Genomic DNA, 15,033 nt, shown 5'->3' with positions numbered 1-15,033 from the left:
GGCAACCTGCCAGCAGATTACCCCAAATGTAATGACTGCAACAGTGAAACACGAAGAACATCTGTGACTTGTTTTTTCTCTGCAGTTGGTGATTTTTTTTTTATTTTTTTGTTACTTATACAAATGTGTGTGTGTGTGTGTGTGCATATATATATATATATATATATATATATATATATATACACACACACACACACACACACACACACACACACACACACACACACACATATATATATAAAATAAAATGGTCACACAGACAAATCAGTTAGTAAAAACTTCAAAGAAAAACTTAGCCAAGCTAGGGTTTTCACTGTGTAATACCTTAAAGCTCCCGCAATAGAGACTCATGGGACATATGGAAATGATCCCTTAAGGACATCAAGTGTTTCAGCTACAATGCTTCTGAATGTTCATATGATTCCTCTCATCCTTGTTTACTCATTTGTACAGTTACTCAGATCCCTTTCTTAAATATACTATACTATACTCCTCTATTTTTGCTTTACATTCCATCTTAATCTTCATACATCACATTTCTATTGCTGCCTCATTCAAAGATTCTCTTCCTTAATCAAAGTTACAAGACTGGACAGCTGTCTGCTTACAATGTACACTTCATAGTCATTTCTTTCCAGTTTTCATTTATTTTACCCTTTTTCATTCACTGATATTAATATTGGATATAACCATCCTCCCATTTACTCATTAAGTTCTTACTTTGTTTCACCTAGAAGAAGATACAACACAAGCAAATTCTTTTGAGTTACTCACAAACAAAATGACTGCCATTCTTCATTACAGTGCAACTATTCAAGAAATTCAAACGCTGTCATGTACATCACAGATGCTCATGAGTGCCTCCTTACCCCTGCTTTGTTTGCAGCTTTTGCCCAAAAGCAATATGATTTTCCAGGAAGAAGGCCTCTAACAGTACACTGCAACTCCAAGCCATTATATACTTGTACGTGTTCTTCATGCTCTGCATTTGCCATCTCCAGAGAGTATTCTGTCACTTCAGCACCTCCATCCTCATCTGGAGCACCTACAGCATTAAACGAATAACTGTGTTAAGTTTAAGTGGCTCATTAGCATAGTGCAAGACTTCAGCAGTACATAAAAGAACAACTGCCCTATTTAAGGATAGCAGATAATTCTGCCCTGTGTTCAAGCATAACTCCAATGCCACCATTTTAGCATTAGCATCTATCACAATCACATTATCAGAAAGCTAGTTAATACTGTAGATGAGAAAAAGATTACAAATGTACTGTAGCAAGGCTATTTGATACCAATGTCCCCACCTGGTTCCTCTCCCAAAATGTTGTTTTTGTTAGTAGTGGTGGTGGGGAAGCTCCTCAAACTCAAACTGAAGATCAAAACAACATCTTCTTCAGTCTTGGTGAAGAGTGAAAATCTTACAAAGTAATGCACAGTTTTACTAAACTGTAGCACAAAAATGTTAGCTCCTTGCTGTAGTTCGCTCAAACTGCCTACCACTTAAACAGCTGATAAGTTTGTCTTCAAAAGCATTGATCGTACTCCCATCAGTTTGTGCCTAGGGATCCCATTCACCTGACCCCACCACTGCTACAGATTTGGTTTTAAAAACACACATGAATTAAATTTTTTGGAAAAGCACACAGTTCATTCCCACATAAAATAACCACCACAACACAAGGTTTGATAGCAGCAAATTCCCCACAGTAGAAAAACGGTTTATTAAAAAAGTGTACCCTGAACATCAGATACAGTCATGCTGTAAACGGTCTAAATATCCTTGAACACAGAGGCTGGGTGAGCTACATACCATTACTAGAAATATAAAAGCAATTCTAGTATTTTACGGTGACAGCCTAACAGTCATCAGTATGGTATTAAGGTCTACTGATACACAGTACCTGGACATAACACTGAATGGCTTAGGTAGTGTGTCTACCGTCATACCATGACACTAAAATCACATGGTCCTTTGGTGTTGTAAGTTCAGTCACAAGTCAGAGTTATTTCTTGTTGAAGGATGAAGTGAACCAAGTGTAACTAGAATATACTGCACTCTAGCCATTATCTTTTATGCTGTATAAATTATATCCTGCCTTGAGGTGTTTTTATTAGAAAAAAATAACTTAACGTCTCACATGTAAAGCAAGACTGCTGTAAAACACTAAATATGGTGACTTCTGTGAAGCTGCAACACTCTAGGTAAATACAGAAATAGTCTCAACTGTATACCTGGAACTAGCCTCCACATCATGAAGGAAAACGTTACCAGTACTGTCAAATGCTATGTTCAAAGATGATGACAAAAGGTGTCACAATGAGTCTAAGCCACAGTTGATTGTATCATACATTCTGCACTGAATACAGTAATGTCTGTATTAGTGCAAGCCTTGGTATCTAGATGTGTACTCCTCTGTGTGTTTGGGGGTCTTACAATACTGTTACACAAAGACAGCATTGTGGCACTGGTAAACCAAAAGGCAAAGCATTCTGTACACCAGCATATAATGACGTTCTCAGGAAGAAAGAAATTATCATACTTCTGCCATGTTGACACACAAAATCTACCTTGGTTTAATTTTTTTTCAGACAACTACTAATGTCAGACTTCTGGTCCTGGGCACATTTTCCAAGACTTCTTTATTCAAAAATCATTTATGTTTAACAAAATGCTTTAGAAAACCATTTGACACAGCCTAAAAGGTTAAAGCAAACTGTACTGGTTTTCACAGAATAAAGAAAAAAACATGACTGAAGTTTTGTCCAGGTCATCACTGAAAATAAAAGGCTGGGGAAAATGCCTAAAGATGCATCTCGTATCATCTAGACCCCATGGCTTCTGAGGCCTAAGCAGACTCCAGACCATCAGCTTAATTCTATTACTTTCTCTAAAGTTATTACAGTGCAGTCTTGTCTATTTAGGGAGTGTTGAAAGGATGCAGGAGAAAAAAACATGAAGAATAAGAATTAATTTCTTTCTTTAGCCACAATTTTGCTTCAGGCCACCTTTACATTGTCCTTCTGAAGTACACCACACAGCTTATCAACAAGGTTTGTTGCATGCCAAAAAATGTTTTTATAACACTGTAACATCTGGGTAAGAAAATAAAAACATATAGGGTGCTTGCCTTAGTCAGATTCCTGGTGTATAATAATCCCCTTGAATATGTTTGCTGCTACATGCCTTACACCTGGTTGCTTAATTAGTAGAATTAAACAAGTCCTTACACACACACACACACACACACACACACACACACACACACACACACACACACACACACACACACACACACTCCTCAGACTTTTTAACTTAAGTTTAACTACTGATTTTGCTCCTGATGAGTGCCACACTACAGTGGTGATGCCCCTCCACAATGGTGGTCTTACAGCTGACCCAAGTAATTACAGTCTTATTAGCCTTACAAACCTCACTGCAAAACAACAGAATGTATTATATCTGACATCATGAACTGCGATGTCAAGAACGTTGTTATACTTGACCCCCCCCCCCCCAACAGTTTGGCTTTGTCAAAGGCAAATACTGTCTAATCCGGGAAAATTCTTCAAAAGGATTACAGTGGTTGTAGATGGTGGTAACGCAGTACATGTGGCATATCTTGACCTGGCCAAGGCCTTCAGTACCACTCCCCATGCTCGCTCAAACAAAATTCAAAAAAAGTGTAGTATCCTCAAATTTGGGTAAATGACCCCTTCTCTCGTTGCACAGTACAGACAAAGACTACTTCAAATTGAAAATTTAGTCAGGGGCCTTGGGCTGACCACCATCATGTGACACTGGTTGACAGGAAAGCCTTTTATTTAATCCAACTAACTGCCAAAGGAAAGGAGTATCATCAAGGTCTAAAAAGGTAATCACTCTTGCATACTCAGCATTGATTGGGGCAATTATCAAGTACAATGCTTCCTCTGGGATATATCTCATTAAAGATATCAAGCAATCAGAAAACCCCCAAAGGTTTCTAATCAAAAGAGATCACAGGCGTAAAGCTTCTGAGCTACCAGGATAAGCTAGAAGCTCTATCAATTTATTCCGTGTTATACAGACTTTTGAAATCAGATTTCTGTCTCAGTCCGTCTCATGTATGCTGAGGATTATTCAAGAAAGTCAGACATTAACGTTTCATACTTCCACTTTTTCAGGAAAAAGTATGTTAATGCAAAACCTGCTCATTTAACTTTTTAAATGAATTAGTAATATATTTAACAACTGTTCTTCATTTTGAACTTTTGTTCCCCCATTATTTTGGCTTTGTCCAGAATTATTGAGCAAAGAAGTTCAATAATATGCTTCATAAACACTTGCACAGCCATTTCTATGGTAACTGTAAGCCCAGGAAGGCAGTAAAACAGGATTTACTGTTTTGGCAGTGGTTTCAGGGCACATTGAGCAACTGTTCAAAGTGTGGGGGATGTCTCAGCTCCCCATCCTATGGTTTTGACCCTCCATCAGACAAACGTCACACTTGGCTGTTCAGACTGTGGTCTGAAGTCTGTACCTAAATGGCAGGCAGCCTTCTGCTAGGGAATTTCTAGTTTGTGGAAGCTCTGTTTGAGATTTGTCCTTTCCTTCAGGTAAACTGTGGCTTTGGTCATATGCTGTTATCGTAAGCCACTTCAGACTTACTGCATGACACAGGAGAACATGTTAGGTCAACTGCCATGCCAGAAACTGTACCACACTGTGAATGATCTCTGTACTGCCTGATAATACAGACCATTTGGTTATTCTGACCTTATGCAGAGGCTCTATCTACTGGCTGCTGTGGACATGACTTGCTTTAACAGACTGTTGTAAGCATATAGCTGTATACTATTTAGTTTTCTGTGGTTTAGGTTCATAGGTATGTGCTAGGCTAATGGCCCTAGAGCCTATATAAGTCTAGCCCATGAAGATTCACTGGCATCATGGTGCCCAAAGTTAGTTCACAGTGCCCCTGTCAAGCAAGGCCACTGAAGTAATCCCCAGGGTGTACTTCCTACTGCCCATCCACTCGTCATGATTTCTCTTAAAGAGGGCCAGTGAAGTGCTCTAATTGACGTGAATGGGAAGCTTGTTCCAGTGTATGAGAATTCTCTGGGTTAGGAACCTGTCCCTCCAGCATGTTCTGTTTATTGTGGTAATGAGGTTTAGGTCCCTGGAGCATGTGGCATGGAGGGATTGGGATTTTTTTAGGTGTAGCACATCTAGCAGCTCTGGGTCAGACATGGCTTTGTAGGTCAAGCAGAGATCGCCTCTAAGTAGGCGATAAGAGACAGAGTATAGCTGGAGTTTTTTGAGTCTGTCCATACAGGGCATATGTCTAAGGCTTAAGATCCTCTTAGTGAGGTATTTTAGTGAGGTACATACCAAATGGGGGGTTGTATTCTATAATAGGTCTAATGAGGGATGAGTAGAGAGGGATTATGACCTCTTTCTTCCTGGATGAGAAACCTTTTGTAATGAGATGTGCCACACAGAAGGACTTTCTGACTATAGTGGCAATGTGGTTATCAAAGGAGAGGTTGCTGTCAACCTGTGTCCCTATGTCTCTTATCAAACCTTCGGTGTTTAGTGGACTACTGCCTATGCGGTAGTTCATGCGCACCGAATTTTTCCCAAAGGGAAAGACAATGCACTTTTTGGCACTGAGCTTAAGGCCATGGGTCTGGCACCAGTCATTGGTGTCAGTGAGGCCTTTTTGTAGAATGTCTACATCAGTTGGAGAATCAATCATGGCTCCCAGTTTGCTATCATCTGCGAACTTGGTCAGCCAGAGACCCTTTGTGTTGGCTTGAACTTCAGAGAAGCGGATACCAAACAGGAGAGGACCTACAACAGATCCCTGCAGGACACCACTTGTAACTGGTCGGTAGCCAGATCTGGAGTCCGCTACTTTCACAGTGTGGATTCTATCAGTGAGCCAGTTGGCAACACTTCTTATGACATAGGGGTTTATGCCTAGTTTAGTGAGTCTATCTAGGATTCCTAAGTGAGGGATGGTGTCAAAGGCCTTGACAAGATCTAGGTAGGCTGTGTGAACTACATTGCCCTCATTCACAGCTCTGGTGACAGACTCGAAGAAGTCTATTAGATTGAGCAGGCATGGTCTACCTTTCACAAACCCAAACTGCGTGGGGTCCAGAGTTTGGAGATTCCCTCCTTATTTATAAGGTCCAAGATGATGCGCTCCATAGCCTTACATATCAGCCTTGTCCGGCTAGTGGGACGGCAGTTCCCAGGGTCTGTAGTTGCTCCCCTTTTGTTGAATGGGATGACCGTAGCAGTGCATCATTCATTAGGAACAAAGCCTGAAATGAGGCTGTGACTGAACAGGGTACTCAGGTGTGGTGTCGGTTCACTTTGTAATTCATGTAGAACACAGCCAAGGATATTATCAGGTCCCATGGAAGCTGTATTCTTGGCTTTGGACAGTGAGGTTTTTACCTGTGTAGCTGTAATAATAGGGACTTAGCATTCCTCAGGTAATGTGATAGGCCCTTTAGGAAGTGAATGGGGGGTAAAGTTCGCATTGAACCTGTTGGGCAATATATTGGCAATATCAGTTGGTTCTGTATATGTATTGCCATTGTGCTGTAACTCAGAGCAGATCTGAGTATTACCATGTAGATTCTTGACATAACTATAGAATGCCTTGTGGCTGTCTTTAGAATCTGCAGCAATTTTGTTTTCATAGCTAGATTTAAAGAATTTGATGATGGATCTCAGTTTTTTGCTGAGGCTGACAAGGAAGTTTTTCCAGTCTTGGGATTTCACCCTTTTCTGCAACAGTTTTTTTCCTTCTGTTGTAGAGTTTGTTTATGGTCAGGGACCACCAGACTGACTTCCTTTTTTTGGAGGAGAGCGTCTTGGTTCCGTTTGTTATGGCCTGTTCCATGCACTTGTGTATGTGCTCATACAGAGCATTGGTGTATGATTCAGCAGTCATGCACCTATTTTCCATTTGCATGGGTGTCGTGACATTAGCCACTTCTGTTTTCAGAAGTCCAAAATTGGCTTTGGAGAATTTTTTTTACAGTAGTTTCCTTTAGGGTGGGTAAAGGTGGGATGTGAATATCCATGGTGATTAGCTTGTGGTCAGATCTAACCAGGAAGGAGTTAATTACTGGTGTACAGCAACAGACGCCCATGTTAGTAATGACCGGGTCAGGATGTTTCTACTCCTGGTGGGGATAACAATGAATTGGTCCATGGCACTGGAATTAATGAATTCCAGAAAACGTTGAGCAAGTGTGTTGGTACATGAGTAATTTTCCCAGTTAATGGAGGGGTAGTTAAAGTCTCCCAGTATAAGGGTACTGAGTTGTACCCTAATATTTTCCAGTGTGTTTAGGAATGTGGAGTGGGAGTCTTGGGACATGGTGGGGGAGCTACAGCAGGCTACAACCAGGATTGCAGTTTTGCCCAGTGTTAGTTGTACTTGAAGTATCTCTGATGTGTTATGTTGGGCTACTAGTCTGGAGGTGTGCATATCCTTTATGAATATGGAGACACCACCGGCTTTAGTGCTTCAGTCCAGGTTTAGGGGCCAAAAGGTGTGGTATGAATTATAGCCTGGTAGTGCTGGGGTGCTCTCCAGAGCCTTGAACCAGGTCTCAGTCGCTGCACAGATGTCTATGTTCTCCATTTTAAGGAGTGCTTCGAATGAGTGCACTTTGAGATTTAGGCTTCTAGCACTGAGTAGCATAACCCTCAGATTTCATTTTCTTGTAGCTGTTATGGTTGTAATTTTGTCTTCAAGACACTGCCTAAAAAAGGCACTCTAGAGGTGGCAAGAGCCTTGGCCAGTATCCGGAATCCGTGGGGTGACAGGTGCAGGCCATCTCTGGTGAAGGATAGAGGTCTGTCGATCATGTCATCCCAGGCAGACAGATACTGGATCCCCTTAGAATGACACCGGAAACTTAGCCAATTGTTGAAGCCAATCATTTTCTGCTTGTACTGTGGTATCATTCTGGATGACAGTAGGATGCTACTCAGAGCTAGGGTCATACCTGCCTGGGCTACAAAATCTGAGAGCTCCTCTATGTCTCCTTTCATGTCCATGTCTCAGATCATTCACACCAACATGGACAATGACAGAGTCATATTTGTACCTGTTGTGCAGTGATCCAAGTGAGTGCATTATCTGGTGGATCCTGGCACCAGACAGGCAGCTGACCGTAACTTTCTCCTTATTTAACCTAGTGAGAGGGACATCAGTGTGCCTTACTACTGAGTCACCTATGACTAGTGTATTGGGTAAGTTGTTTTGCCTTATGGGCTTTGGTTGAGTGGCACACTGTTTAAGTGAGCTATGTGTCTCATGGTTTGTGCTGGGATGTGGTGGTTGTTTGTGTTTCTGCCTCACAGGTCTCTGTTGTTTGGGCAGATTTTTATTGAGAGCCTCCGCAAAAGTAGGTGTGTGTTTTGTGTTACTATATGCATTGTGGTGTATGTTGTGGTGGTGTATGTTCTGGAGGGCTATGTGTTGAATGTGGTGTGGTGCAGGTGTTAACCTTCTCCTCTTGACTGGCTAATCCAGTCTTGGCTGGAGAGTGCTTGGCTTCCAATTTGGCTATACATGTGCATCTCTCACAAGTCATAGTGTTGGGAGGTAAGAGGAGAGGGTTGTCTGTGTACATGAGGCAGTTGCTACATTGCCTCAGGATGCCCAAGTTCACCAGGTTGACAGGAGAAAGCAAAGGGAACTGACCTTTAGACATGCCTGGATATGAGCTCAATATATTAAGTACTGAAGCCCTTTACAGAAAAAAAAATGTCACTCAAAGTGTCTGTTATTGTTAATGGGATTTTCACTTAGTTTACTGCCAAGCCTTCTGGGAAATTGTACTTCAGCAGAAGTTATCCTTGTGGGGAAGTGGAATTACAGTTTCATTACTTGGGAGACCAATCAGTCCTAATTTGGCGGTGTCACCACCTTGTCAGTGTGTTGTTAAACACCAAGATGTTCATATGTTCATCATATAGCACTCCCCTCTGGAGAAAGGTTAAGATCTTACTCTTTACTTTCAGAGTAAAGTGTAGGGCATCAAGCATTCTAAAAGAAGACACTTTGCAAATGAGTGAGCCATGCTGTGCTGGATGTTGGCTATCCTCCAGTGAATGGAAGAATATCCTTAAAACCTGCACAGTTATGCTGTCACGTTAATTTTATACCTTGCTGCCAGTAAAATTAATGTAAAAGAAAAATACTAGCACTATTAAGTGGATTTAGTTAACTATTAATGGGCTTTGTACTCCTGGGAAAAGTTACAAGCTGTTTAAATCTATTTAACACTGCCACCAGCAGTACATAGTTTAACCTGAAACAGTATATCTACATCTATATCTATAATATATATATATATATATATATATATATATATATATATATATATATATATATATATATATATATATATATATGGGTCTATGTTAAATGTTCGAACATCCAAAATGTCGAACATTACATGGTCGAGATCAAATGTTCGACATTTGGATGTTCTAACGTAAAAAAAAAAAGAAAACACAGAAGAAACACTTTAACAGTGTAGGCAAGCCCCCCTGCACCCCCCCACACACACCCTACTTTAATATACCAACTCCCAGACCACACTTCAGTGCAGAAAAGGGAAATTCTCCCTATCTGCACCGTACGGTGCAGTTGAAAGTCTATCTTCAATTCTGAGTTTCAGCCAAATGAAGGTAATCCATATATATATATATATATATATATATATATATATATATATATATATATATCTATATATGTGTGTATATATATGTACATACATACACACACGCGCGCACACATATGCATATATATATATATATATATATATATATAGATATATATATACATACATATCTACATACACACACATGTATATATATATATATATATATATATATATATATATATATATATATATATATATATATATATATATATATATAGGAGGAAATAAGCTCCGTCCCCAATTATTGTTATGGTTGCTGTCACACAGTTTTGCATGGAATGTGTACACTTATTGAGCAGGAACATAGTTTGCAATTGTTGAGCCAAGTCTGATTCCTGGTGACATCAAGATCTTTACCACCCACACGTTTGTAAATAACTAAGTTCTTTCAACTTCATATTCATCGCCCCAGTAATGCTTTGCATCTACCTTAGCCTGTACTGCCCACCCCCCACTTTGCCTTTGATATTTACCAGCATCAGTGACTTCTCTAATGAATGCTATCTTGGAATTATGTGGTTAAGGTACATGGGTTTTAGTTTTAATATTAGACCTTCCATCGAACAGCCTGAATTTACTTCCTAAGTACTAATGGTTCAATTTTTTGCAGTCCATGGAATTTTCTTAAGTGTTTTTCAACACCAGGGTTCAAAATCATTAGTATTCTGTCAAATCACCTTACTTACACTTCTATTCTCACAGTCTTATGTTAAAAATGGAAAAAGTATAGCTTTGACTAAATGGAACCTTAACTTTACTCTTAAAATCTATACAGATTTGTCACAGCTTTCCTTCCAAATAGCAGGCACTTTTTGATTTTATGGCTGGGAACACCTTATGTAGAGCTCTTTGAAACAAGAAAAATAAAACATGTCACTGTTTCTGCTTCTGTTCCATCTGTTTGTAAAGAACTGATAAGCCTATATGGCATAATTTTAGTTTGTTTGATGCTGAGCAACACTAGCTTTTGAACTTTCTATGTCCACCTTTATGAAAAAGCACTTCATTCTCCTTCGCTTTCAGCCATTACAGTGGTATCCTCTGCATATCTGAGGTCACTAGTACCTCTCCCAGCAGTCTACACCATCACATCACAGGATATATTCAACATACAAATTGAATATGACGGGTAACAATATACATGCTTTTCTTACTCCTTTCCCAATATTGCACAAGTCATTTATTCCATACTCAGTTCCAATTGTTGCTTCTTGTTCTGCCACAGGTTTCTCAGGAGGTAAATAAGGAGATCTAGTATCCCCATTTCCTCTTAAGTAGTTGCCAAAGTTTGCTGTGGTCCACACACGTTAGTTTTACAGAATGGAAAAAATCAAGGTACGTTGCAAGAGATAATACATACAGCCATTTTTTTATGTCTCCATTCTGCAGTCAGACTTTAACAGTAGCACATAGCAGGATTTTTGCCATTACACTTCCTCTAATTCTTCTTGTAAATGTAGCTCTTGTTAATGCCAGCTAGCTGAACTGAGACAGCAAGACAGAGTGGAAAACAAATAGTCTAATTTCATAGGCTTGTAGTTAAGTACTAGGCCAGCTGCCTTTGCAGGTCATTTTAAGCCTAGCCAATGCAGCTTTTGTGCTCAAATTAACCTATCCCATTTAATTAGGGATTGGCCTTACCTATCCCATAGATGATAAAGAAAAGTTGTGTAAAATCTTAACATAACCATAGATATCCTTCTCTTCCATGTTGCAGTATTCCAAACCCTTGGGTTATCCTCTCTTACTACCCAAACATCCACCCAGTATACAAAAGCTTTTAGTCACTGCAATGTACATGGGATGTTTGACGTTGGCTAAGGGGACATTGGCCATAAAAGTGACATCTGCATGTACCATTCTTCAGAAATGAGCACCCCAGTCGGACCCCAGTCCCAGGATAACTGTACGAGTCCAGTGCCATCCAAGAAAGGACAGTTTAGTAAAAGAAGGGGGAAGGAATACTGCAACATGGAAGGGAAGACACCTATGGTTATGGTAAGCTTTTACACATCTATTCTATGTCCTTCTGTTTTCATGTTGCAGTACTCCAAACCCTTGGGTGAGTGCCAGAGCTCAAAGGGAAGAAGAGGGTGGAGGCTTGGAGTTGTTCTCTAAAAATCCATGGAGGATTGCCCTGGCAAATCCCACCCTAGATTTGGAAATATGGTCCAATCTATAGTGTTTGGTAAAGGTGTGGACAGAGGTCCATGTAGCTGCCTCTAAAATGGAGGCAGTGTCCAGTCCTTTAAAGAAGGTTCCAGATGAAGCCATGGCTCTAGTGGAGTAAACCTTAATCCTGGATCCTAAGGATTGTCCATGGTATGTGTAGTAGAAATAAATTGCCCTGGAAATCCAGGCAGAAATGGTCTGCTCTGTCACAAACAAACAATTGGTCCGATTTCCTGATAGACGTATCAAGGTAAAATCTAAGCTGTCTATGAACATCAAGGGAGTGTAAGACTCTCTCTCAGTCATTCTGTGTCTGAGGAAAGAAGGTGGGCAGATGAATGGCTTGGTTTAAGGATAACTCACTGACCACTTTGAGCATAAAGGAAGGATTGTTCCTAAGAGTTTCTCTGCTCTTGTGGAAGGTCAGAAAAGGAGAAAAAGCCATGATGGCCTGTAACTCTGACACTCTTCTGGCTTATGTCAAGGCTACCAGGAGTACAGTTTTCCAAGTACAGTGTTTCAGAGAGGCTTTGGTAGCTGGTTCAAATAGGGCCACAGTGAGCTTCTCTAAACAAAGTTCAGGTCCCATGAGGGTGGAACAGATTTCCTAGGGTGCCTGAGATGCAGCACTCCTTTTAGGAATAACTTTGGAGGGAATCAAGATGCCAAGGGGGATCCAGAGGCAGACAAGCTGAAATAGCAGCAAGGTGGGCCTTAACAGAGGAGTATGTCAACCCTGTCTGCAAAAGTTCACACATGCATGACAGTACGAAGGGGACATCACCCTGAAATGAGTCCAGCTGTCTTTGTAGACACCACATGGAGAATCCTTTCCCCTTAAGACAAATACGATCTCCTGGTACTAGGTTTCCTGGCCTCCTGCAGGACTGTGAGCACATCCTCATTTGTAAAGGTGCCTGCAAGGGATAAAAATTCTATCACCCACATGGTAAGGTTTAGAGACTGTAGGTGGAGATGGATTGGGGATCCCTTGTCCTGTGTGAGAAGTTCCACTCTGTGAGGTAACTTGCGGTGATTGCCCCTGGCTAAATGCAGAAGGAGGGGGAGCCAATGCTGTCTTGGCCAAAAGGGAGTCGCCAACAAGATCTTTGGTTTGTCCTGCTGGATTTTCAGTAGGACTTTCTGAAGAAGTGGGAAGGGGGAATGCATATAGAAACATCCCCTTCCAAGAGGTTGAGAAGGCGTCCGTTGCCTTTGCTAGGGGGCTGGGTAGCCTGGTGCAAAATAATGGAAGTTGTCTGTTCAGAGAGGAGACAAACAGATCTATCTGTGGTGTACCCCATTTGTGGACTATGTCCAAGAATACATCCCTGTGAAGCATCCATTTGTGGGATTGTTACATGAACCTGCTCAAGGTGTCTGTGAGGGTGTTCTGGTCTGAAGGGACATATATTACCTTCAGAGTGACTCCGTGCTGGGTTGCAAACTACCAGACTTGGAGAGCTAGTCTGCATAGCAAGTAAAATTTTGTTCCCCCCACTTGTTCACATACCACAGAACTGTGGTGTTATCTGTGAACAATTTTAGGGGGCCCTGCTTCAGGGTATGTTGGAAAGCTTTCAGAGACAGTAAAATTGTTCTCATTTCCCTGACATTGATATGTTCCTGTCTGAAGGAGTCTGACCAAGTGCTCTGTACTCTTGGACAGCCCATGGCTGCTCCCCATCCCTGATCTGTGGCATCTGTGTACATCTCCTGAATTGGGGAGGGAGCCTGTAAGGGGAGCCCTGGTTGAGAGTTACTTGATTCAACCACCAGAGGATCTCTTTCCTGAGACAAGGTAGGAAAGTAATTTTGTACTCCAGGGGATGTGACTGCTGTGTCCATATATTCCTCAGGTACCATTGTAACTTTCTCATGTGGAGGCTTGCCAATGGCAACATAGGTACAGTCAATGCCATATGACCCAGAAGTCTGAGATAATACCTGGCACTCAAGGTAGTGACGGGAAGGACAGAGAGCAGGTACTGCTTTAAGCTTTCCACACTTTGAGGTGGCAGAAAGGCCCTCATGACATCCTTCCTTATCCTGCACCTGAGGAATACTTGGTCTTGAGAATGGTTCAGGTTGGACTTGGGGTAGTTCATCTTGAAACCCAGTGCTTGCAGGACTGAGATCACTGTTTGTAAATGACATTGTAGGGATTTGGAACATTCTGTCTGAATCAGTAGGTTGTCCAGGTAAGCAAATATTTGAATACCATGAGTCCTGCGATAGGCAACCACTGATGCCAAGCACTTGTTGAAGACCCGTGGTGCTGCAGAAAGTCCAAATGGCAAGGCAGAGAACTGAAAATGTGAGGAGCACACAGAGAAGCATAAATATCTCCTGCAGTTGGTCCTTATGGGGATATGCAGATAGGCATCCTTGATGTCCAAGGTGACTAGAAATCACTGAGGTAAAATCAAGGGGAAGAGGGTCTAAAGAGTGGGCATTCGAAAGGTAGGCACTTGCAGGAAAAGACTGAGGTGGGACAGATCTAGGATTAGTCTCCAGGGACCATCCTTTCTTGGGACTAGGAAGAGTCTTGAATAGAAACCCTTTCCCTTTTCTGTCATAGGGACAGGTTGGATTGCCCCTTGGGCAATAAGACTGTCTATGACTGGTTGGAAAAGAGGGAGTTGTTCTTTGGGTGGCTGGGGAATGCCCTTCAAGGAAGGTGGTGTGGTCTAGATCATGAAATAACCCTTTTCTAAGATGGATAAGACCCACCTGTCTGAGGTAATGTTTTCCCAAACAAGAAGACAGTGAGAGAGCCTTAGGGATAAGGGAATGGTATTGAGAGGTTTGAGGAGCAATGGCAGGTAGTCACAGATTACCTGCCCTGTCCTGAAACCGAGGTTTCTGAGCAGGGGTCTGAGCAGATCTGGAAGGAGTCTGTTGCTTCCTGGTGCTCTTTCTGCACCTGGAAAGAGGTGGAGGAGCAGAGTATTTCCTAAAAACCTGTATTTTGGAGGAGTAATTCCTGTGGGATTTAGGGATAGGAGAAACAAACAGGTGCTTAAGGTCCTGTAGCTCCTTCCCCTTCTGTTGGAGAGTTTTGAATAACTCAGCCGCCTTTGCACCAGAGAGGGCAGTTATCCAGAGTGCGTCCAG

General features: G+C 41.5%; 1 protein-coding gene across 1 annotated transcript in view; it reads right to left on the bottom strand.

Annotated features, from left to right (window-relative positions):
* LOC122789953 (fibronectin type-III domain-containing protein 3A-like) overlaps nucleotides 1-15,033 on the bottom strand; it is a 1,322,139-nt gene that overhangs the window by 270,244 nt on the left and 1,036,862 nt on the right. The window contains exon 19 of the mRNA XM_044057452.1: nucleotides 870-1,045. Within this exon, the coding sequence (XP_043913387.1) occupies nucleotides 870-1,045 (176 nt within the window). The remainder of the gene's footprint in view (nucleotides 1-869; nucleotides 1,046-15,033) is intronic.

Source organism: Protopterus annectens, chromosome 15.part0 (genome assembly GCF_019279795.1).
Source record: "Protopterus annectens isolate FY-2018-M chromosome 15.part0, PAN1.0, whole genome shotgun sequence".
NCBI lineage: Eukaryota > Metazoa > Chordata > Ceratodontiformes > Protopteridae > Protopterus > Protopterus annectens.
This window is presented reverse-complemented; position numbering and strand designations above follow the sequence as displayed.